Source organism: Sabethes cyaneus, chromosome 2 (genome assembly GCF_943734655.1).
Source record: "Sabethes cyaneus chromosome 2, idSabCyanKW18_F2, whole genome shotgun sequence".
Lineage (NCBI taxonomy): Eukaryota > Metazoa > Arthropoda > Insecta > Diptera > Culicidae > Sabethes > Sabethes cyaneus.
In genome coordinates this window covers 181,513,271-181,539,317 of record NC_071354.1, presented here as the reverse complement: position 1 = coordinate 181,539,317, position 26,047 = coordinate 181,513,271, and the positions used below count along the sequence as shown (strand labels likewise).

At 39.4% G+C, this 26,047-nt stretch overlaps 2 protein-coding genes across 2 annotated transcripts in view; both read left to right on the top strand.

Annotated features, from left to right (window-relative positions):
- LOC128735072 (transcription factor grauzone-like) overlaps positions 1–26,047 on the top strand; it is a 204,955-nt gene that overhangs the window by 88,496 nt on the left and 90,412 nt on the right. The gene's annotated exons all lie outside the window — the stretch shown is intronic.
- LOC128735071 (mediator of RNA polymerase II transcription subunit 13) overlaps positions 1–26,047 on the top strand; it is a 98,213-nt gene that overhangs the window by 23,583 nt on the left and 48,583 nt on the right. Inside the window, exon 2 of the mRNA XM_053829548.1 lies at positions 8,007–8,334. Within this exon, the coding sequence (XP_053685523.1) occupies positions 8,007–8,334 (328 nt within the window). The remainder of the gene's footprint in view (positions 1–8,006; positions 8,335–26,047) is intronic.

Here is a 26,047-nt window from a genome sequence, read left to right as displayed (position 1 = left end):
CGTATCGTAATACGTCAATTTTTGTTGGGACGGGAAGATTTCGTTACTTTTTCTGGCGTATTTCCCAAGCAAATATCAAATTGGTTTAGGTTCAATCGTCGCAAAGAATTTTCGACCTGTTGGAACGAGGAGGTTCTGTCATTTTTTTCTAAAAAAAACGCGTTAGAACTTATGACATCCTTTCCAACCAATGACGAAGCAAGGATTTTTAGGGGAACAAAAAGTGAAAGTCATCTTGAATACGGTGAATTCGATCGAAGAACTAAATCGGCTTAAAGTCTAGTGCTTAAAATTATTATCTAGTGTTCGATTTACTTAAAATTAGTGATAAAAATCCTTATATACTAATACTTGAACTAGTTACAAGCAAGTGGTTAAGATATCTAAAAAGTTGTGTTGAAATACAGGTTACATCGCTATGCCGTTCTATGACTGAAAGCATACAGTGCGTGGAGATTTATTAAAACTTATAAGTTAATACGTTACTAAAACTAAATTTCTTAAAACTAGTAAGAATGTAACTAGTGGAACAGTGTAATATTAATTTAACTCAAAATTTGAGCAGCATCTATTTCACCTAGAAATACTTTTCCTACGAAAACTGCCTTAGCAATGTCACGCCTTTTTTGCTAGAGTATGCATGCCAAGTTGGCAGGCCTTCCAGTTGGCTTCGAGGTATGGCGTTGATCTAATAAGCCAGTCGTCGTATGTTCGAATCTCGACTAGGAGAGGCTATTAGAGTCAATAGGATCGTAGCAACTGGCTATGCAATTGTCCTGCACTCTAACAGCTGGCTGCGAAATCTGTCGTATAAAAACGGGAGGTCAAGTTTCGATAACGGAATGTAGCACCTATGCTTTGCTTTGCTTTTTGCATGCCAAGTAGCCGATTTATGCAAAACTGATGTGTTAAAATGCGTTAGTATCGCCGTAAACAGAGGAAGAGAGAAGAAGAAGGCACGAAGAGAAAATCTCCTTGTCACATAGCTCTATTTGAAAAATTACCCGAGAATTGTGTATCAATCAAAATTCCATGATCCTTGAATGCTGAAACTTTTTTGACTGTTTCATCCTTAACCCCTCTAAGGTCTACATCAGTTTTAGCACCGCAAAATTCACTAAAATGGCCATAACTTTTTTATCTTTCAATATTTTTTAACCAACTTTGGGAATTTTGCCGAAAATATTTTCTATTTTCATGATATCTATAGATAATGGCCATATGTCAGCATCAGTAAAGTATATCAAAAAAAATCAGCATTCGATAAAATAGCGATTGGTGATCATCTCATGTATCTCAGAGGCCGTATGACCGGTTCCGGGCCTGGGGAGGGTTTCTTTTCTGATTCAAGCACGGAACGGATTTCGGAGGAACTTGTCCGGGATCTGGAATCGGCCATATGGCCTCTGAGAGACATGAGATGATCGCCAATCGCTATTTTATCGAGTGCTGTTTTTTTTTATATGCGACACGACATACTTTACTGATGCTGAAATGTCCCTTTATGGGAACCGGTTCCGAATTTATAGTGTCCCCCCGGATCCGGATGGCGCGCACCATGCCTCATAACTGCAGCAAAGTAACTGATATGTCCACAGTCGATGATATGTTTACAAAAATCAACAGATTTCAAACAAATTTTAAATATTTGGCAACTTTATCTAAAAAAGCTCTGTCTCGGTCCCCCAAGGAACTCCGGAATAACTCCGGGACCATATGACATATGACCATTATCTATAGATATTATGAAAATAGAAAATATTTTCGGCAAAATTCCCAAAGTTGGTGAAAAAATATTGAAAGATAAAAAAGTTAAGGTCATTTTAGTGAATTTTGCGGTGCTAAAAATGATGTAGACCTTAGAGGGGTTAATCTTGTACTGCCAATGCATTAGAATCTTTTCTCGAGTGAAGGAAATTACAACACATTTGTTCACGCTGCTGCTTGCTTATCATGCGGTTTTGCAGAACATCAATCTGCAAACAAGTCGACCATCTATTGCAGTTGCTTACCATCTATTGTAGCTCCACAATGAACCTCAACCGCAAGCAAATTCTCAAGTCATCTGCGTGAAGCAGACTGCATCCGCCGGATATTATGAAGTAAACATCGTTGATGAATATGGATAAAATCAGCAGTTTGAGATTACTCCCTTGTGGCACACCAGAAAGGTTGCCAAAAGCATTCGATTTGTGGGATCCACGTTTCATATACAAACGACGGTAGGCGAGATGCGAAGCATTCCATCTTCCCAAGTTGATTGGTGCACCCAGGCGATTAGAATTTTATGATTGACTGTCCAACGCTGATTTCAGTTCCGTATAGATAGTGTCTGCTTGGACACCTTAGCTTATGTTCATGCAGTGCGGTCGATGTGGTACGTGCAGAAAAGGGCTGCTGCGCAAGCTACGAGTGCGGACATGTTCGCTCATGAAGTCAGCAAATCGGAGACGACTAACGCTCTGTTTACATCGCGACAGATATGCGGTGGGTCCAAGGGTTGATAAATCCGCAACGTTGCTTGAAGCTTAGCAGTTCAAAATGACCATTCCACAGAAGCCTCCGGAGAACAGAACGAATGAATCTTCGCTGCACCGACTCGATTCATTCAGCTCCTTTTTGGTAGTAGGGACTGGAGCGCAGTACTCAAGTATTTCCTGCACAATACGCGCAGTACTCGAAATTGAAACTGATTGATGCGCAATATAGGACCATGAGACAATGGATGTCGCAGAAGTGCTTGGCGATGCGCGTGACGAATGCCAGGTTCCTGCAGGTCTTATCGACAATAAATGCGATGGGCTGTTTGAAATTAAACTTGGAGTCGAATAAAACTCCCAAGTCCTTGGTGCAGTTCTCGCGGCATACACTGTAGGGTGTAGGCGAAGACGACATGGTTTAATTAACAGGATAATGTAATAATTTCACATTTGTCGAAGTTCAGCACTATGCGGTTGTCTATAGACCATTTCGCAATAGTTGACAACCGATCCTGGAGAACTGCGGCGGCATCTGATGGATTCTCTACTTTTGCATACAGCTTAACCTTCCGTTACTCGCGTCAACTTTTGTAACACGGATACTCGCGCGTTGTATTTTGTACAACACTCTTTATCTCGAAATATCTCGGAATCTTAGTTATATAGAAAGTTACTGTCTTCAGCGAAGTTAATCAATAGGTCAAGACCTTTCGGTTGGGGGATAGAATTTTATAAGTTTGTCACCAGGCGGCGCTAAAATGTACTGCAAATTGTACACTTTACAATAGCGGCCGTATACAGCTTGTTGCATTTGGAAAGATCATTTTATCGTTCCTAAATGAGATAGCATTCTATTGACTAGAAGTTTTTCTGGAAGTTATCATGTTTTCTTAGATGTTTTTCACATAAAACATAGTACGATATCATTTCTGCTGTTGGCATCTTGGAAAGTAGGGCTAATGTGGCGTTTTAATTCGCTTGGGCAAGAATGTTTAGAAAGTTTTCCGCACAGTAATGACACATAGTGTGAAAATTTGAAACTACCGTTCATTAGCCTAGCGTTTTTGGTCTATTATAACATTTTCTGAAAACAAGTCCTTACAAAAAAGAAACAGATTCCGTAGATATAACAGTCAGAAAACTGACCCATATACTAGCGGCCTGAAGCCACGAACTGGTGAACTTTTTCACACCTGCGGAATGATCATCAACTGATGAATGACTTTACTGGATACAGAAACCATTTTCCCTTATGAAGAAACGAGAGAAAATGCCATTAGGGACCAATTACGGTACTCCTTGTACCGCGTTTGCATCGTTTCTGCGATTTCGGTTTATGTTGATCTATTTTTCAGAACAATTTAAAGCATTGATCTATTTAATAATTATGCCATTTTGTTCATAATAAAAGTTTATTGAAGAATACGCTTTGGTTTGACATCGATCTGTTACTTTAAAACAAAATGGCAATCAAAAATCTACAAGTGTTGTACAAAATACAACAGCGCGAGTAACGGAAGGTTAAGAACGTCTGCAAACGATAGTCGTGGATATTTAAATTAACATCGTTGCGATACTGAGGTTTTGGGAGCGTCATAAGTGAGGTAGATTGAGCAGACGAAAGATCTCAGATGGCAGTCTTGTGGGAATCCAGAGTAAGCAATGCCAAATCTGTAGATAAAACCGTTGGTACTGACTTGGTGGGGATAATGGATCACCAATGCCAAGCTTAAACCGGTCTTGTTTTACCTCATGTGGAATTTTCAAAACGTTTTTTTTGAATCACCCTCATATTTTTGTGTTGACTCATTCATGAACTTTTAAATAATTTTTTATAACAATCTTCCCAGAAGGCGAAGGGAATGATGAAATCAAGTAGTAAACCATAGATGTTTTATAGTCATGGCGGGAAAAGACGTAAAGGGTGGAAAGGCGGAAATTTAGATAAAAGAAGGGCCATTGAGGTCACATGTACTGGATTCGTATTGGTTCCAACAAGTTTTTTTTTAGGACCGTGATGAACCTAGACCAATTTGATGTCTGTGTTAGGGAAGTGTACCGGAAATACGGTTTCAACAGATCGCAAATTCTTTACTGCGAGACAATTAAGCCTACACGAATTTGATATCTGTGTTGGAAATGTGCGCTACAGCTGTAGTGTTCGATTATAACATGATTTTGAATGGATGCACAAGTTTGCCGTTTCATTGGAAATACCTCTGAAATCTATTGAAGATTGAACGTAGACAATGTTACAACTTTGATAGATATATTACATATAACGCATGAGCATATGTATATGTTGCATGTAACATACAGAAAGAATCATATTATTACATGCATGGATAATTGATGCTATCGCCACAAAGAGACCTTCTTAGTCCTACGTCACCTAAGCGGTCGTGTCTTGTCACAATCCCTCTGATTTTTAAATATTGTTTTCCTTCCTAAGTCCATCAACTTTGTCTGCGTACAAAATTTGGGTAATTTCATAGGGGATGAAACGCTAAGAAAATGTGAAATTCCGCATGGTATTTTTTCCAGTTTCCATTAAGGAATTTGTTTTTAACCTTTTCTGAGCCACCGTGGTTTACCTCCAGGACATCAATTTCCTCTAGGTTCTTTTTAAACAAGCGACTGCTGACTTATTGGGACTAGGGAACTCCGTCATTTTTTTTTTCTAAAATTCAAATAAAACGAAAAAGCCGTCGCCATGGGTTAGGGAAGCAAAAAGTGTGCCTCAAAATGTGATTGGCAGAAATATGAAAATTTTACTTTTGAATCAATTTTGAATACTTAACTTAGTAAAGCGTGTAGGGCGCTATATCTCTGCATATTAGCGTTGGTAAGAGGAAATGCTTATCAACTTAGGGACTATATTGACTCGTTTCATTATCCCTGATTTCCCTGATCGCGGATAAGTTCAAGTTGTTACGTGGTTTTCGAGCCGTAAATCTCGCATGTGCATAGTATTTTTCGATATAAATTAAATTATGGTTGTATATGAGCACCATTGGCATTATATTAAATTTGTTAAAAAGGTATTTCTTATATCTTAATTTACAAGAAAAGCTTTACAAGAAAATTTTCGAATATCCAGGTTAGTCTCATATGACTGATGCTTACATACTTACATTATCCATTTAGCTCCGCCCATCTACTAACAACAATTCCTTTCCCGAATAACTTGTGAAGATGCAGAGGATTCCTTGGTCTTTAGTAGCAACAAGTATTGGACTAACATTTCTTTCCATCCCACCAGGACCCGCATTCGGACGTGGCCGGCGTCGGTATTGATCAGCATGCAGGGACCTGATACTGTTGCACAATGAAAAATAGCCTGCTGTCCCAAGTATGCTTTTTCCAACCATCATTTTGCAATTTTCATCGGTCCAGGTCAATAACGGAGTAGCAGCACACGGGCGGTATCCTATGCTTATGCTTATGCTAATTTTGAATACTTAACTTAGCAATTGCATAGTGGCTACAACTGAACAGTCAACAAATCGAGTTCTCATTCGGCATTATTCAGCTATTCCTATTAGGCCAGTCAGATAAATTTCCATTTCAATCCGCATAAATCTAGTCATATGAAGTTGATAACAATGTTCTATTCATCCAACTTTTATTTTCGCCTTGAGATATTCCTTGTTGACGAAATACATGATTTTTCCTGTTTTCTTTATGTATAAGAATCAGCAAGAGATTGTTGATGTTTGATGGCGATAAATACTGTGTTCAACAGAATTGCCAATGGGCAGAAGAAATTCAACGCTTATTATTACTGCTACATGATCCGATGTCGCTCGGATCATGACGTGGTTATTAACCTAATTAATCCTTTGTTCCTCTGTTGTCACAGCGGCAGCGTGAATAATTCTGAAATAAATAAGCATTGGTAAAATTACTGTTTGTCCAACGTATGGACAAACATATTCGGAATACGCTATGAAATGGCAAATAGCAGAAAGCGTAATCCAATTGTTGACAGAATCGACAGTTAATTTTTTTGGTATTGAGAAATCGAACAAAAATCACTATTTTTGTCAAACCTTTGCATTAATTCACGAGAGAACAACAAGGAATTCCTCACTGATAGATGACGCATTCAGACTTGATAGTCTAGTTTAGTCTTAAAATCAACTTAAAGAATTATGGTTATATCAGTTTGAAGGCACTTGATGTGCTGTATCCCAATTAGTAGATTAACATCAGAAACATTGACCACTACCGAGAGAGAATAAACCAGATCGTTCCGGTCCTGCATCAGGAGCAACGGAAAGATACGTAAATAGCGTACTATACTGATGGGCGCCATCCGTCATTGTCGTCTATCCATATACCGACACGTACACTATCGCGATAGTTAGAGCCCCCGCTCAGGCTGCTGAGACGTTCTAGTCTAGAGTGCAATCTGGGCTGTTCTGTTTGACTATCCACAAGCGATCTGCTAATGTGGCGCGGCTGTTTAGAGCTGCGTTCTGTCTCGTTGCTGCCGCGCCGCCTGCCAGGCTCACTGCTCCCTTGAATTAAAAGCGTTTGCCGAGCTATCAAAAAGCGGTTTTCCTCACGATTGTTATTTACCTTTTGCAGTATCCAGCACTACTACAGTTAACGGGTGGCCCTGGTATGCGGTATTCCGAATGGCCATGTATGAGATGAAAACAAAACGTCCATTCCAACCACTACCGCTGTGACTGAAAATAGCCCGTTATAAACCAAAGCTTATCTGAATGTTTGTGAAGTCTTACCCGTCGACGAGGTTCGAGTGTAGAGCATAGCATGGTGCCGGCTCTCATCACACTGTACCCGCTCGCTTCACCGCTCGTAATCGTTCTCCTATCTCCGGTTCGGACGATCCTACGTTGCACGTGTAACTTCGTCGCGTGTACCTCTAGTCTAGTTTGCTGTGTGTACATACGAAGCGCGCAGTCGTCAGCCACGGAACAGAAGGTACAGAGAAATACATCAACATTAGGGAGAGCTGGTGGTGAAATTTCGGACGTTCCATAAAAAAAGCATAAATAGATCATAGACACCTCGACATGCTGCTGGAACAGTCTAGAGAAACTGCCAGCTTTTGCAGGTAGTTATAAAATGTAGTTGTTTTGGCTTTCCCATCTTTTGCGGTGGTTTCACGAACTCATGCCATGATGATGATGATGTTTCATTCTACTGTGTTTCGGACGCTCGGGGTTTTGGTCAAATGTTGTGCTGTGCTGTCGGGGTTGGCAGCTGAAGTAATTTCAATGTACCGTTTTTTATGTACTCTAAATTTGTTTTATTTCTTCTTTAGTTTCCATTTATTTTTAAATTTGTGTGTGTGTCAAAACCATGTCAATTTTAAGAATCTCCTAATAGCAAAAGTTCAAACTTTTGTTTAGAGTAAATTTCATCGGATTAATAGATAACACTATTTTGACTTTATTTTCTCAATTTAGTTCATAAGTATTATTACCAGGATGTGTAACAGATTGATTATTTACTAACCTTTCGCCATTTCTTCTTTCGTTTGTCTATTCGCAGAATGATCTGTGCGGTATAAAATGGCGTAAGTTTGCTCAAGGAGAACGACCGAACGCGTCCAGTAACCCGCTCGACGATCCGGTGCTCCGTTCCTACTCGAAATGTCTCGAGGTGGACATTCTATGCGTGTGGCGCCGGGTAGCCGCCCCCAAACCGGCCGAGCAGGATCAGAATGTGTTCGAGATGAGCATACCGGGGCCGGTAACTGGCGGTTCGGTGATCCATCCTCCGCTTTCGCTGACCGCCGCCAAGGAGCTGTGGATCTTCTGGTACGGCGAGGAACCCGACCTGACCGATCTGGTCGACCCGGAGTTGCTGAAATCGTCTGGTAAGTGAATTTTCCGAATAATAATACTGGGACAAAGGAATGCTCATTAGCTAACACAAAAAGCACGGAAGGAACATTACCATATCTAGAATATCTAGTAATCTGTTGACTTCGCAATTCAAACTCAATCTCACGAATAGTAAAGGGTCTCCCAAAAATCCACAAACCAAGCAATAAAATGAGGGAAATAGCTCCGGTAGTGGAATCTTCAGCAGAAAAATTTGAAAACATGCTATTTAAAAAGTTGTTAGCTATGCCAGAAGAGTTTCGCATTCGAACAGTTAAGAGCACATGAGATTTCGTCGAAAAATTAAAAACATCGTGTACCTAGTAGTACGCGTACGAAGCCTAGTCTCTTCTCGAAGACTGACTTGTTCCCCAATACAGCGAAAACACTATTTTGCATGGGTAATTTTTACCAATGCACAATAATTTTTATTGTTCGCTTCGGGGTGAATTTTAAAAGCAAACGAAGAGAGTATCTATGGGAAATCCCCTTCGTTCTTTACTTTTTAAGAATAAGGACTGTTTATTTTATAAAGCGGACTACTATTTTTAGTAGGAAAAGGATTATTTCTAAACAAATTCATAAGTTCTTGTACTTGCCCACACGATTGTGTGTTCAAGCTGTGCTCGGTGCTGGAATTTTATAATGGGAAAATATTAACAGCCCTGGCATCTTTAGCCAACTGCATTTCGATGCCCTGAATACAATCTTCGAAGCTATCAGGGACAACTTGGTTTGGGCAAAATAGTAAACTTGTTCGGCGATGCAAATCACATCATCTTTGAAACGAGCGTGTAATTTTTGAGATACTAAAGATCAAAATTGTAGAGCAAATTATTTGACTTAAAATTTATTTATTTTACTTAAAAAGTAAATTCAAAAAGTATTGAGAATATCATGAAAGATAATATTAATTGCAAATCCTATTTCGGTGGTACATTAAAACAACGTCGCAATTCAAACTCAGTCTCATGAGCAGTAAAGAGTCTTCCAAAAATCCATAAATAAAGCAATGATATGAAGGAAATGGTTCCGGTAGTGGAGTCTTCAACAGAAAAATTAGTAAACATGCTAGTTGAAAAGTTGTTAGCCATGCTAGAGAAGTTTTCCAGTCGAACAGCTAATAGTACATGGGATTTCGTTGAAAAATTAAAAACATTGGGCAGCAACGGCGTTGTTCTCCAGTGTACCAGGGAACGAAGCCTTGTCTCTTCTCGAAGACTGACTTGTTCTCCAATATAGTGGAAACACTATTTTTCATGAGTTAAAATTATTGTTCGTTTCGGAGTAAATTTTACAAACAACAGAAGGGAGCATCCATAGGAAAGCCACTTCACACTTTCTTTTTTAAGAATAAGGACTGTTCATTTTTAGTAGGAAATCCTTAGTAGGAATCCTATTTTTAGTAAAAAATGTTTTATTTTTGAACAAATTCATACGTTTAGGTTGTATATCCCTTTAAGTACTAATCCGTATGATTGTGTAGGTGACAGCTTTTGGTAAAAAGACTTTCTGGAATCATTCGTGACCTACGAAGTAAATAAGTTGAGAAACGTTAACTTTAAAGTTACACTTCAAACTCCTATAGTTACATACGTTCTAGGAAAAATAGCCGTTTCACAGTAACTATTTTCCGAAAAATTGTGAAAAACAAGCCGTTCTTAAAGGGATATATGAAAATGATTACACGTTTTGATGGAATCAAGATTTACTGCTTATTTCAGAAGAATGCACTAACTTTTCTGACGATGCCCTTCATGAGGTTTCGCCCAGCGTTCACTGAAACTTTTTGCACTGCTGTTGCAGACCACATTTTCTTAAGAATTTATACGAAGTTAGCTAGTCTAGTATCTTTCAGTGGGCCCCAGTTTTGCTTAGTTTTTGGTGGGGTTTGACATCTTTGAACCAAATCAACTTTTTCAGTTCTGAGCAGTATCAAAGTCGCAGCTGCATAGTAAGCAGATCCGGCTAAGACAATGCTTTAATGTTTTCGGTAGATTTAGGCAGTTGTTTTTCAATGCACGCCTTTTTGTAGTCCCATTGATATTGCTTGCCATACCACGATCTTCTTTCCAAGCTTTTCTGTTCTGATGTATCGCATGTCGTCAGGAATATTTGTATAGCGTTTAAAATTGCGGATTCGGATGTGTAATTGGGTTTGTTTCGTCGTCCATCAAAACGCATCGATCGGACTTTTCCATGAGAAGGTTATACAAGATCTGTGACCGCTGAAAATTTGCTGTGGAGAAGTCCTCTAAGGCATCACGAACAGAATGTGTAACATTTGATGGTAAGAGGTGAGTTGCTTTAATCCTCTGTTGCTCAAGTTTTTTCTTAGTTTTCAAGAATTTTTTTACTTTCACACGAAACAAGTGTTTCAAATTATCGTATCAAATCAAACTATATAGTTCAATGTGTAGTTTAGACTATAGTGAAAAGGTATTTAAAGAAGGATTTAAAGATAAATGTCGTTTGGCACTAGAGGGTTTCACCTTCTTACTCCGGTTTACTGGGAACTTCCCGCGCCGGTTTTTCTTCTGTATTATAAGTTTCTCCAGACGTCTTAATGATTTTGAACACCGCAGACTTTGAACATTTTGATTGTATTTGTTCTGGCTGTTGTAGGCTTTTTGCCCTTAAGCAATAATTGAATTAAAGTTATAAATTAAACATTGACTTAGATAATTATAAATATATAAAATCTAAACACTATATAATTGACCTCTGTAGTACAGACTAAGTCTTCGTCTTAACATATTCAGTGTCATATCCAAAGTTATAATATTCTGAAGCCCGTTAAACTCGTGGATGAACCTGCATGTTGCTTCATCCTGCGTATAGTTTCTGCTTCGTAGAGGAGCTTGAATGTTCTGCGCCGACGAAGTACAGCGGGACTCCTATTTAAACTTAATTTGTCGCTTAACACTTGGCTTCTTACTCGACCATACAATACATTCACAAAGAAGACATCATCCGCTATTTTATGTCTGGCGGTCACGGTATTCAGATCGACAAGCATACAAAGTTGCTCATATGGAGGGAGGTGGTCGTTGTTCCCTACTAAGTTCCTTAGTGCAAATCTCACGAATTTTTTCTGAATGCCTTCCAAACGGTTTATTTGATAAGAGTACCGGCCTCCAGACGGTACTCGCAAAATGCAGCTTGGATCGGACTAAGCCAATAAATATAGCTAGCAAAGCATGCGGATCGGTAAGTTCGCGACCAAATCGGCGCACTAGTGCAAACATCTGCAAACATTCTTTAACCAAATTATTTATATGGCAGTTGAACGAGACTCCTAAGTCTCGTATCACTGTCACTCGCGGGATTTCTGTTTTTTCGTAGCTATAATCAAATACAATTGGCGCTGATCTTCTTGTAAACATCAAAACAGAACATTTACTGGGATTTACTGACAACCCACAGGCAGAATCTGCCAAACTAGATCTTGTTGCAGGATAAAACATTCTTTGGTGGTCTTGTAAGAATAGTTTGACATCATCGGCGTATACCAGAATATTTGTTTCTACGATGAAAGTGGAAAGATTGTTCAGCACTAGTACGAAGAGTAACGGACCTAGGTGGCTTCCTTGTGGCACTCCTGAGTTTACGATGAACGGCTGTGAAACTTCGCCGTGAATTTTCACATACTGCGTTCTGCATGTTAAATATGAGTTTAACCAGTTTAGCAGTGAGCCTCTAATGCCGAAATCATAAGCTGCATCGAGTACACTACCAATTCCTACTGCATCAAAAGCTTAACTCATGTTCGTGTAAATATAGTCTACTTGATATCCTCTTGATATGTAATCTGTCACGGTTGTATGGATTGATTGTCGCTAATTCGCGTAACGATAGCTTTTCGGATCGCCATTTGTGCAGAATTAATCTGCGTGTCGACATTCTGATCTGACTCATTGATACATTGATTAATATAGAGAATATATAGGAAAAATATATCGAGTCACTATTGAAATAACCATAAATACAGAGTAGCCATGCACTCGGAATTAGTAGAAAATGCGAGAAAAAGCTGGAAAGTCGTATATGTCGGGAAAGAGCGGGGAATTTGGTGAAAATGGCTCTGAATCGGGAATTTAGCAATTTGCGTTCTAACGTTCAAACTTTGTTCGGTGCTAGAATGATGGAAGATATTAACAGTCCTGGCATCATGAACCAACTGCATTTCGACGCCCCTAAATACAATGAATCTTCGTAGCTATCAGGGAGAACTGTGTTTGGACAAAACATTTACTCTGATCGGAGACGCAAACCAGGGGTGACATTGCGATTCTCGTTTCGAGTGATTTTGGTTCGTTTCGCCCATTCGTTTAACGTGGTCGAAACGAACCAAAATCACTCGAAATGAGAATCGCAATGTCACCCCAGATCGTTTTGGAATGCCTCGAAAATTCACTCTCGGCTCTACAAAACCGACAAGAATGATCTTGTACAAAACCAAGATTTTGAAAATGATATTTGCTCGGAAAATATTCTGTCATCATAAGGCAAATATGCTGAGAACTCTCTTTATTTAGGCTTTGAGCAACTTTAATACTCGGCGTTATAATTTTCTGATTGGTTAAGGGATTGTAGGACATTCAATAGACTATACGACGATTTTCTCATTGTTTCAGCCCGCTCTTCAGCATACCGTCAGAAAACCCACAGAATAGAATGGATCTTCTGCATCAATGAATGCAGAGTTAAAGCCACATCTGGCAAGTTTGTATGCTAGATTAGCACAGATTTACTAAGTTCATCTGGCTTACTTGCTGTAAGAAGCAAATTCAGTGCCAGACAATTTTTGAGGAACACTTTAAGCGCCTAAGTGTCGCTTGGCTGTTTTCGAGAAAATGCAGACTGTAGCATATCTGAATTTTCTTTTGAGTGAATGAAGTTTATGATTCAGGGAAATTGCTGCTAATAGTGAGAAAGTTAGATTTCGTACTTCAGTGATGAATAAAATTCATTGAGAGGCAATTATATAAGATGTATGATTCGATTGATTGAGCGGCATATTATCAATGTCTTGTAGTTTAGATAAGCAATAGTTTCGTTATTGTTTATATTATAATTGAAAAACTTAGGAGATTTCGGTCGGGAAGAAGGCAATTCGGATCAGAAGAATATCGGGAAAAAGTCACGAATTTTTTCAAGGAGTTATAGTAACTGTATAGTAACTGTTGTTCGGTCTAGTCTAATACGACCCCAAGTGTACAGAAATCTTAAAGCTGCAGGTTAGATAAAATTAAATTATAAAACAAAAGATTTTTGGCATCATTTCTGTTCAAATTTGATGAATAAACTAAAATGTGTTTGATATGTTCAAATTTGATGAACTAAACTGTAATCAAAAGATTATCTCAAAGGAACGGGCTGCTATTTTAGCTGCAATTAATAACGAATCAAAATACAGGCCCCAGCCTGAGCACTGCAGTGCCCTCATCGGAAAATGCAGAGAAATTTAAACGCATTGTCGTCAATTACAATCTTAAGCAGATTACATTACATTGCACATTTATTGCTGCTCTGCTGCAAACCGATAGAACCAGACAGAAACGGCCTTTGGCGGGTCGTGCGTTTCGGTATTATGTCATAAATACTAATACACAACTGCCGTTGGTTCAGCGGAGCAGCGCAGAAATTTCCAATTTACCAGCCACAGTTAGCTGCTTCGCTGGGCCGGCCAACTAGTCAACCAAAGCCGCACCGAAACTGGGACAAGACCGGTCGCTCTCAAACGTCGTTTCCCAAGACTCCCGAGAGGAGAAGGGTGAGGAAGACGGAAGCCCTATGTATCACCGTCAGCATATTGCTGTTGCTGTTGCTTGTTATGGCAGCAGCGGTGTAGTTGTTCGACTCTGTCTAGCAGCCGGATAATTCCGATGCACATTATCGCACTGGTAGACTTGTATGTACACAAGTCACGCTTTACCCCTGAAAACTTGTTTTCCACCAAACCCGGACGCGACGGCGGGTATCTTCCTTTCCGCCAACGCCGGCACCGGGCGGCTCTCTTAGTTCACTTACACGAGCCGAATAAACCAACACCGGCGCATGCATGCAGCAAGCAATCAGCGACCACTACTGAGAGGTCGAACACTGCCTGCATACTGTTGTTGGTGGCACATACCTTTTAATCTGCATCATTATTACTGCTATTAGTTTTTATTATACTTCGGTAGCTACGACGAAGCGAGTGAGCGACATCGCACCTGGTCTCTGGTCAGGGACGGTCAGACTCCCAAACCGAGCTGTCAGTTCGAACAAATGCCAGGAAAAGTCCACCCCCACCCAAGCTCACCATGCTCGAACGCCAGACGGAAGTCATGCTTTCCGTCGAAATTCATGGCTCAATTTTCTCCGATGTCCTTGCGTCACAGCCAGCAGCAATGCTTGTGCATATCCTCGGCGGTCGAATCACGATCCACCTCTTCGTGGCACTGCACAGATTTTGTTATGTAGGAAGGTCAAATATGGCCGGGACGTGTAGCGCAAAGCAAACTCAGGAAGTGCATCGTCTCTTTGGGTTATCTACATGTAGCCCGGTTGGCTGACTGGTTGGCAACGCAATGGAATACAAGAGATGTGCAAACGCAAGTTTTTTTTGGCATAGGCTGCTGCTGTAGCTCTGATTCGTTGCGTGCTGCAGTTACAGTGCACTGTGCATGTTTCGAAGGATGATGATTGCTGCTTCGAGTCGTTGAACAGTGAGCTAAAATCTGTGCGTTCCAAATTGGAAAGCATAAATGACACAGTTCATATGCGTTAACACGTTTCAGTGTGTGATAATCAATTTGGTCAAGTTTTCATAAACCTTTTTGTATAATTTCAGTCACTTTAAATACACATTGTTTAAACAACATTGTGATTAGAAGAAGAATTTATCAAAAATGTAATCAATATAAAAAATGACTCTACTCTCTCTAAATGATCTACGTACAATGGGATGACAATAATCTTCAATGAGTAAATCAATTAGTTCCTAAATAGCACTGAATTGAGACGTAATGAAAATAATCGGAATCAATGATTTGTAATTTGCTATGAATCATAGAGGCAAAAAAATTTCTGTTCTGAAGAAATCCGAGAGAGAGATTCAATTACTGTAAAACGATTATCCGAGGTACTCAGCAACAGATATAGCTTTTACGGGGTCCATTGCTTATCAATTGTTTTGACTTTTTGAGTCCGGTCATTGACTTTATGCGTGATAAGGTTAGAATATCTGACGTATTGCCCCCTCAGATAGCTCACGCAGAGTATATCGAATAAGTATTAAAATCAATTCGGTAACCTTGCGAGAAGAATTATATTACAGTACAGTGAAGGTAGATAATAATAATCTCAAAAACTCAATCAGATAAATCTGAATTTTGATGAATCTAAAGAGCAAGGAACCCATGTTGGCCCCTTGGGGAACATCAGATAGTATACAAAAGGATCAGTCGCCGTACTTTGCATCAATGCTTAGAATACGTGATAAATTATATTATTTAAGTACTCTGTACTCAACCAAATAATTGTTTAATTTTTCAAGTGGAAGATGCTCGTGTCATTTTTGCAGCAAAAAAAGCCCCGATTATTATGTTGAGTACCGAAGTAGTTAACCGTTCTGGAAGTGTACTGATCGAAGAAACAGTTTTTAGGCAAATGTAATTAATTATTAGATTCGTACTTTTGTCACTACAGATTGTTCACTGTTCACGAGCCCGGGCGCACGGTGCTGTATTACCTAGTGGACGGATATTCGTTCGAAACGAGCCTTTTCCCTCTACCTATGACTCTCCCACGCACCGGCAGGCATGCAGCCAGGCAGGCAGGCAGGCCAGATCTTGCCCAGTCGAAGAACTCTGAACGCAGTTCGTAAACCTCCCCCCTCGGGGTTAGGATGTTATGTAATTTGCCCGTGCCCGTACATAGGAGGTACAGCTTTGAGGAGGAAGAGATTCAATTCGAATGCCGTGCGTAGGTGTGTCTGCAATTGGCAATCTTTCATGGCTGTTGTATCGAGTTGGTTGTGTAAGGCACACGAATCTAAATCTCCGCTATGAATTATCGGCGGGCCTGCGTCAGTGAAGCTCCGGGAGGCAGCACACGTAACGATTACCCGCTGTTCTAAGCAAACTCAAATATACATTTTGTGTATTATTTGATCTAGGTATATGATAAATCTGATGAACTCCATTGCTGTTGGACAGAATTGGAAAATATTTGTGGCCTACATGACAAACTTTAACCACACAATCAAACAAATTGATGTGGAAAACGACAGCACTCTGCTTTTAGTTTGCTAGAGTAGCGGTCTGAGATCACTAATACAGGACAGGCTGGGGCTTTGCAATGTACGACCCAAAATAATTATTATAACGGGTACGAAATACTCTGATGCCAAAGCGTTGCTTCTGCTAACGCATCTCCTTTTTCAGCCTGCAGTACCTGTAGTACAAACTCCAAGCAATTCAAATTTTTCTAAAATGCAATTTTGGATCCACAATAAATACTTTCACAAAAAGCATCACATGTATAGGGGGCCAACTCAATGTGCATGCAAAATGCGGCTAGAAACGTCACTAGAACCGATAAGCGCCGGCCAGAAGCACACTGCGTTGTTGTGCTCTCCTGTGTTCTAAAGTGACGCTTGTTGAAAGAAGTGAGTATAAATGGAAAAATCAATACCCGTTGCCTTTGCTCGCGCATACCTTCGCCGAGCTACTCTGCTGAAGGCAAAACAACGCCAGCAAACATAGACGACCACACAGACGGTGTTCTGCATATCCAATATTTCACTCTCTTTCGGAAATGCAACACCTGCCCCAGCTCCAACATCCGGCAAAAGAAAAAAGTTCATCCGAAATTTAACGATGCACAATAATTGCATACGATAATGATGCATAAGTGGCTGGCAGGGTGGTACTTTCCGTGTGTAGTGTACATACAAGCCCCTCACCAAAAAGCATTGAATCCTATATCGATAGCAAGAGGGAAGCTGTTGCTCGTTGCTGGTGATAGTGCTGGTGCTGATGGCAACTCATCTCCTAAGAAAAATGTCAACTTGTGCGTGGGAAACTGTAGTGGGTGTGGGAGTCGTCGTACACGTGAGCTTATTCTAAGAGAGCAAAAGAAAGCTGTTGAAACCGTCCTATCCACAAACACCTCACACACCTACATACATACTTTGAATATTATGCCGGTTCCGGTTTCATGTTGACACGATTCTCAGGACATGCGCAGTGCCGTAGGTTCTCTCTCACGTTCGGTTCTCGATAATCGATTCCAATTGATATGAGATTAGCGGCCGGTGGGGAACAATTTTCTTGTCGTGATTTCAGGTTTTTTTTTTGCAGTTTGATGCTATTATGCACGGTGTAAGGTGACGTGTAACGAAATCACACTTCTCGCGTCAGTTCAGCGATGTGGACAAGCAGCGCAGTAAATTTATTTGGGACCTTCAGCGCGAAACAAGGTTTTCTAAAACTCATGTTTTAGAGCAATAGGATTTTGAATTTTAAAATGTATATTATATTACACAAATTTATATTACTGACTAAAATATATTTTCACATAGAACCCATTACTTATTATACTTTAGTGGCGATGGTCCATTATCGATACTGTGCCGAGAGCGAATTATGGTCCTCCAGTACTGCTATGTTCTGCGGTGCCTGCTCTCTGCTGAAAATAACTTTGGCTACTCCTCGTCAGGCATTCTGGCCACGTGCCCAGTCCACCGCAGCATGCCACGTAGTACCATGGATGCCACATAATTCTGTGTTTTTTGTTGGAAAAATCTGGTCATCTGTACAACGAGGAAAGATATCTGTGCAAAAATCTTTCCAAGGCAAAACAATAAGAGTGAAAGAGATGGAGAGTCATTTTGCTGACTATTTCCTTCTCTTTTGCTCTCATGTAAAAGTACAAAAATCTGTTTAATCTGTGTAATTGGTAAAAATCTGTATTCTATGCATACAGATTCTGTACAGGCGATTTCTTTCAAATATTTGTTAAACACAGAATAATCTGTGCATGTGGCGACCCTGCGTAGTACTACCTTTACTATATCAGCTTTTTTGTTATATAATTGATATACCGTGACCGCCCCTAATTCTGCGCAGCTCCTAATTATGCGCATTTTTCTTTATATAAGTATTTTTTAACATTGTGCATAACTATGATCATTGCGTTATTTTTTAATAAATGTCTGTTGAATATTACGTCATTATTCACCAATGGGCCATAATATTTGAGAGCGAAATAATTTAACGTGAATCTGAAAGTATTTTATATGGCAGAAAACATCGTCGTTAGCACCAACGCTAAGATTGTCCTGCTAGAAAATTAACAAATTTATGATCGAAATTCTTTGCAATGATCAAATTACCCAGCATAATTAGAAAGAATAATTAGTTTTAGTCATGTTTGAGACAAAAAGAGTGATTGCATGCATTGCTTTCCTTAGAAAAATGCGATGCAATAATGCGCAGATTTAGGCACAGATTTTTTATTCATGTCCCAAATTCTGCGCAGTAATGTATCGTACGAAGAAAGCGCGAAAGAATACGCAACCACACCCAAATGGCTGAGGTATAGAGGCATGAACATTCAAGTAGAATCTTTAACTTGCATTGATTTGAATCCTGATGTGCTGTGTCTCGGGGTCCGAACCCACGAGCGCCAATTCATGAAACCATGTCTTCTATTTTTTTTAATGTCCAACCTCATGGGGCCGTCAGAGAGTGGGGCAGTGGTTTCTATATGAAAACACAATTTTTAGTATTAGTCTAAAGTGTAATGTTCAGTATGCAGAAAACCCGAATCAATTCTCCCTTCACGTTATCGAGAATAAAATATTTAAAATGAAGCAATCAAAATGATAACAATATTCCTTTGCCACCCGGACAGCACAAGGAGGCCGGAGCATGAATTTAATTATGGTAATGGCTAATGCCGCATTTTTTGGAGTGCTTTCAGCGTATAAAAACATAAACAGCATGGCAGGAGTATTTATTTTCACTTTTTGGGTGCGCAGAATTAGGAACATGGGCAAGAAAGTGCGCAGAATTAGGCACCGTGGATAAGTTTACAAAACGCAAAATATACTCAATTGTTGGTTGACTTATAATTCCCATATTTTTTACCAGATATTATAGACCGTAGTACTACACGTTGAGGCTATCCACGTTGTTAATTTAAATCTAGAATACTTAGAATAGCGGAAGAATCATAAAAATGTCTTAACTGCGCAGAATATGGTACGTTCACGGTAGCTCGTAGTTCATGCGCCTGCGCCACAGTCCATTTTCCATTTTGCCACCATGCAGAATGTTATGCTGATAAACCTCAAGTACTCGTCGATCAGCTTCCTTTAGAGTCTAAATTCTGTAGAGCGCCAGTTTATGCGATTTTGCCAACTAAGGAACTTTAGCTGGGTGCGTAATCCGTAGAAAGCCCGATTTACTTCGCGGCCTACATCGTTGTCACATGTCACGAACGTACTATGGCATATGAATTCCTGCACTACTTCATATCGTTTCCCATCCAGCTATTTGGACTCCCACGTTTCCTGCCAGCAAGCATGTACTTCGTTTTGGCGGTGTTAAATCCCAATCTCGCTGTTTCCCGTTTAAAAGGCCCAAATGCCTTTTCCACTGCTCTTCCGGTTCCGGTTGATTACGATGATATCCGCACGACGTCATCCGCAAAACCAAGAAGCATGTGAGATTTTGTGATGATAATACCATTCGTTTCCACGTTTGCTCTTCGAATTGCATCTTCCAAGGTAATGTTAAACATCATGAAAGCGGCTGAAGTCTCACTCGCTATTCTGACGCATGATTTTGACCCATCCAGCGTCGCACGAGTCAGCGTAATTAGTTGCTTCGGAATACCATATTCTGGCATTACCTGCCACAGCTCATTCCCTTTGACTGAATCGTATGCCGCCTTAAAGTCCACAAACAGATGATAAGTCTTCAATTTGTACTCCCGAAAGTAATCCAGTAACTAACGCAGGGTAAAATTCTGCTCCGTGGAGCAACCCTCACGAAAACCAGCTGGTACTGTCCGGCAAAGCACTCCACTAACGGTTTCAATCTACAGAACAAGATACGGGAAAGCATCTTATAGGCAGAATTGGGCAATGTATTGCCTCGATAGTTTCTACACTCGAGTCGATGTCCTTTTTTAAAAAATAGCGTAAATGAAATTGATCAGCTTCTACGAAACCAGCTGTCGAATTTTTAGATGTATTCTTGTAATATGCGATGTGTACTGCAATTGATCGTACAGGTAAAAAATTACACCCACTTCCAAAAATAAAGTAACGTTGTTAATAAAAGTGTAAATAGCAAAAGTCCCTTGTTATTGCCTTGTGGAACATCCGAAATATTTGCGAAGAACAGTAGTAGTTGACTTTCGTATGCAGATTTTAATCAAGCAGGTACATACTCAGACAGTAAACTTATGGAAGCATCAAGTAACGAGATTTTCTTTAACAGTATGCCCCATCTATTCAATTGAATACTGATTTCAAATCGGTATAGATTACAACTTGACCCTTCCATTTCATGTGAAAAATGCATGTAGGCAGCTCGTGATTTATATGTTTACTAGCTGACCCGACAAACTTTGTACTGCTACAAATTAAACTGTGTTGTACATAAATTGTGAATCTCGGATGACCTTTGTCACAATCTTGAGTTTTGCAAGTTTCTGAGGAGTTCATGGGTGTTTTAACATACAAATTTTCCTCACAGTAAAGTAGAAAGCAACTCCCCCCATTGCTTAGCCTGATAAAATAAAGCGGATAGCATTTAAATATTCGCCATCATTACAAACCATTTCGCCGAATACCATTTTGCGGAACACCAATTCTCGGTTGACTATAACGCGGAATATAGAGTTTCGCAGAATACCATTTCGCGAAAAACCTTACGCGGGATGTACCATTTCACGGTAAATCTTTTCGTAGAAAGTACCATTTCGCAGGGGTGACCCAACTGAAGGAAAGCAATAGAGGTCAGTAGATCTAGGAAAATAAATATACCTAGATAGAGGTGATCTCTACGGGGGGCTACCCCCCCCGCAGTGGTCAGCGCTTCCGACGACAGGTCGCCAGCAACACTCGTGGCCTGTGGCCGTCTCGCGCTAAATCATCTGATGCTACTATTGATAGTTTTTGATGGTCTTGTTATTGACTAATGTTTTATGAAAGAGTCTAAAATTTCTCGAGTTCGATTAGTTTTTGAGTTTTACGCCAAAATTTTTGTTTTATTTGTATGAGAGTCCTTATCCCCCTACCACAGGGTGAGGGGTCTCAAACCATCATAAAAAAATTCCTGCCACCCCCCACATGCCAAATTTGGTTCCATTTGCTTGGTTAGTTCTCTAGTTATGAGGATATTTGTATTTCATTGGTATAGGAGCCCTCCCTCCGAAAGTGGGGAGGGGTCCTAATTCACCATAGAAAAAATTCTTACCTCAAAAAACCTTCGCATGCCAAATTAGGTTCCATTTGCTTGATTAGTTCTCGAGTTATGAGGAAATTTGTATTTCATTTGTATGGAAGTCCCCCCTCTTAGTGGGGGGAGGGTCTCTAACCATCATAAGAACCTTCCCTGGCACCAAACACCCCTGCATGAAAATTTTCACGCCGATCGGTTCAGTAGTTTTCGATTCTATAAGGAACATACGGGCAGACAGACAGACAGATATCCATTTTTATAGGTATAGATTTTCAAAATGCTATCTTTCTCGATCGCACCAACGCTGTTTGATGCTTGCGCTGCTTCGGCCTTAATAAAATACTCAAAGAATATTCACCTTTAGCTGTGCTTATAGTCAAAGAATTCAGTTCATATTACGTCATAAATTTATAAAAAACAAAAAAAACTGCAAATAATAATAATTATCGGTATTACCCTCTTTTACACTCATGAACTTCCCATATGACGTGACCCAGAAGACGGTGATTGCTACCCTGCAGTACAACGGATTTGTTTAAAAATAAGTCCGATCCAAGCTTGACCTGTAAAATTTACCTATGATTCCAGTCATGACAAACCGTCGTGAAGCTTCTTAGCGTAAAATTTGTACTTTGTAATTTGGACATGTAATAGATAATGATTCGATCCTGACTTTGTGGGCAACCAGCTACCATGAGAAAATTCGAATTTTGTTATGAATTTAATACATTGATAATAAAAAAATTATTCGCGTTATTGATTTATCTCAATGGATACGATTCCTGTGAACTGAACTCGGCTACCGTTAACAAATTCAAGTATTTTTTTCTCTCAATATTACTGTAAGTATGTTCAGGAGACCTAATAATTAAGTTCATTATACATGAAAATATTTATTAGGCAAAATGTTGTAGGGTACGGGAGGGTATTTTCAGCAGGTTTTTAAATTCAGCCTATTTGCCTCTTCTTTCGCCAATAAAAATACTTTGCCGACATACAATTTTAATATGTTATAACTGTGAGTAATATACTATTTTTAATTCAAAGAACGCCAAAACGACCTGTTCTTCAACTAGAACTAGGTTATATGCCGAAAAAATAGATGCCATCGCTTAATAGGCTAAAAATACCCTCTCGTGCCCTACCTAAATTCAGTGGCGACTCGTCCGCATGTTCAACCTGTTCATAGGACAGGCAACAAAATTGTTTTTATCACTCGTTCATGATTTCGTTTGCACCGACGCATGTGATACGAATTTAGTTTAGTTACAAAGCTGATGAGCAAACCCTTCAACACGACGTTTGAACGTTGCTTTAGAGATCTCAATGCACAAGCATACCAACACATTATTCCTGGTGTTGATTCTTGATACTGAATTAGCACCAGGAACAATGTGTTGATACGAAGGAGATAAAAAGAGAATGTGAACCAGCTTTTACTCGAAAGGGCCGTATGAATAAAACAGTTTACTTTGCTTTCGCGTTTAAATCGTATGGGAGCATTTGCTCCATATCTTTTATTCATACGGCCTATCGTCTCATTAACTAGTTCATCTTCAGCATTGAACAACTTACTACCACATATCCCTATGGCCTGCGCGTTGGTTCCATTTTATTCAGTTACGAAGCTAATGAACAAAACGTTCAACACGACGTTTGAACGTTGCTTTAGAGATTATCACCAGGAACAATGTGTTGGTACGAAGGAGATTTGAAAATAGAGCGCGGTTGGCATGCATTATTCGCAAAATTTTCTCATTAACTCGTTCATCTTTAGCATTGAACAACTTACGCATATTGCTTGTGGTGTGTGCTTGTGCGCGCATCGCAAGAAGGTGGTTATTCTTGAATTTGGTTCAATAGGTAAATTGAACGAAAAGTTTTCGGTTCGTAGGTAAAATTCAGAGACGAGTTTGCTGGTAAAGTAAACCGTCGTATTCCGTTGTTATTTAAATAATAGGGGTATTCACGTAGCGCTGGCTATGTTGCGTATACGGAGTATTGCGTATTTATACTGCCGCTACTCGCATAACAGTTCCATCTCCATAGAAACCGGAACTGCAATGCGAATTGCGGAAGTATATACACGAAATACATCGTTTACGCAGCCTAGCATGCACTACGTGAATAACCCTAATGTTTGTTTTATGGTTAAAATATAGAAATGCGATAATAAAACAAAGCTGCTATTAATTTGTATTTCTCGCTGGTTGAGCAGGTAAGCTAAACCCTTACGAGTCGCCACTGCCTAAATTTATCATGGCGCTAGCAATTAAAATGTTATTAAACGTAGCGTTAAGAAATTAAATGATAGTAGTCCTAGAAGCATCCTAACAGATAAAAATTCGTTCCATTTATCAGTTCATGGTGGTTTAATTGTTGTTGTATAAGGCTTAAGAAATGCACATCAAAGGTCCTGACATTTTTTTTCATTGTTTGCACGATCTCCATTTCAACCATAAACATGGACTTGATTTAAATCTTGTCAAATCAGACTTAGCGATTGTTTCTGCGAAACAATCACCTTACAAATCTTTATTTAGGTAGGGTAAAAGCACCAGTTTTGGCCATAGTTTGTCAAACTTTTAAGGATATCGATCACGTTTTATAAAAAACGAATAAACTAAATATTTTTAACCTCTTCAACAGGCAATTTCAGTCTTAATCTTCGTAATGTATAAGTTTATTTGATGGCAATATGCTTTTTTGTTTTAATTTTTGTCGATTGAAAAACTTCTGCTGGGTTCCTATTTTGGCCATAATGTTCTTCTATTCGCCACTCTGTGTTCCTAATTTGGCCACCCTGCTGAAAAAGTATCGCAACACAAGTTAAACTACCACGTAAACTAATTTTACTGAATTAGTTATCTTTTTAATATGAAATTGCAACGGATTGGCATTGCTTCCGGAATTTTAACCTTTTCTCGTCGCACCTTTTCTTGTGCAAGAGTGCAAAACTTGCTGTTCGAGAAAAAAAAAAGTTATAATAAAAATCATTTTTTCCTTATCCTCAAGTTTATTTGAGATTATTTCTAATCCTTTAAGCAGTTTTCAGTTATAAATCCATTTTTGCAGCAATATAATCAAGTATGGGAAATCTTTTGGATAATTTTCATAGCCGATGATTCAATAACTTCTGCTTTATTTTTTGCTTGCTACGGGTGCAATAAGTGTAACAAATTTATCCGATTTAGAAAGCAAAGCAAAGCAAAGCCCAGGTGCTACATTCCGCTACCGAAACTTGACCTTCTGTTTTTATACGACAGACTTCGCAGCCAGCTGTTAAAGTGCAGGACAATTGCAGGACCAGTTGCTGCGATCCTGTTAGGCCCCCATACACGTACGCATATGTTGGGTTGGAAATGAACAAAATGTTGGAGGTTCATTCCGACCGAGCGCCGAGCCGAACATTTTCTTCTGCCAGTTTGGTTCGTGGCACTCACACACATGCGAGCGTGTTGGACGAACATGAATTCACCAACATTTTCGGCCAACATGTACGTACGTGTATGGGGGCCTTAAACTCTAACAGCCTCTCCCAGCATCATACCTCGAGGCAAACTGGGAGGCATGACGGAGTTATGTTAAACAAAAGCGTTTTTCATAAACCACAACTGCAAAAAATTGACATTCAACTTTCAGCTTTACATAGGACAGATTGGTGAGATATCGTAATTAACTGATGCATTACCTTCAAACGTTTGAAAAGTGTGTAACAGCCTTTTGATATCTGAATTTCAAACATAGTTTTCTTTAAATATTGTGATCGTGAAGATTAATAATCACTAGGTATCGTAAGTTTCGAGCTACTTAATCTCAATTACAGAAATCGTCGCTTATAGCGAAACTAAGCAAAAAAAAATTATGCTGTTCTAGAAATAGATTATATTTCAACATTATTTTAAGTCTGATACAGTACTTTCTTATGTAATCGAGGAACATTAGAACCTATCGAGATATGAAAGCAAAATTTGAACTTCCCTTTGAGAAAACCATATGTATTATTTAATTTATTCCAGTATTTAGGGTAATTTGCCAATGATCGCACAGCTAAGCCCCTGTGTTTTTAGTTTTAGCGATATTTTCTAAACAAATAATTACAAATGGACAGAAATATGAAAATCTGAATCAGATAAAAAATATGTTCACATTACATGGCCATTTTTCCGAAATAAATAAGCTTTTCATGGAAAAATATGCGATTTTTTGACAATGCTTGAATGCCCAATCGTTGAACACT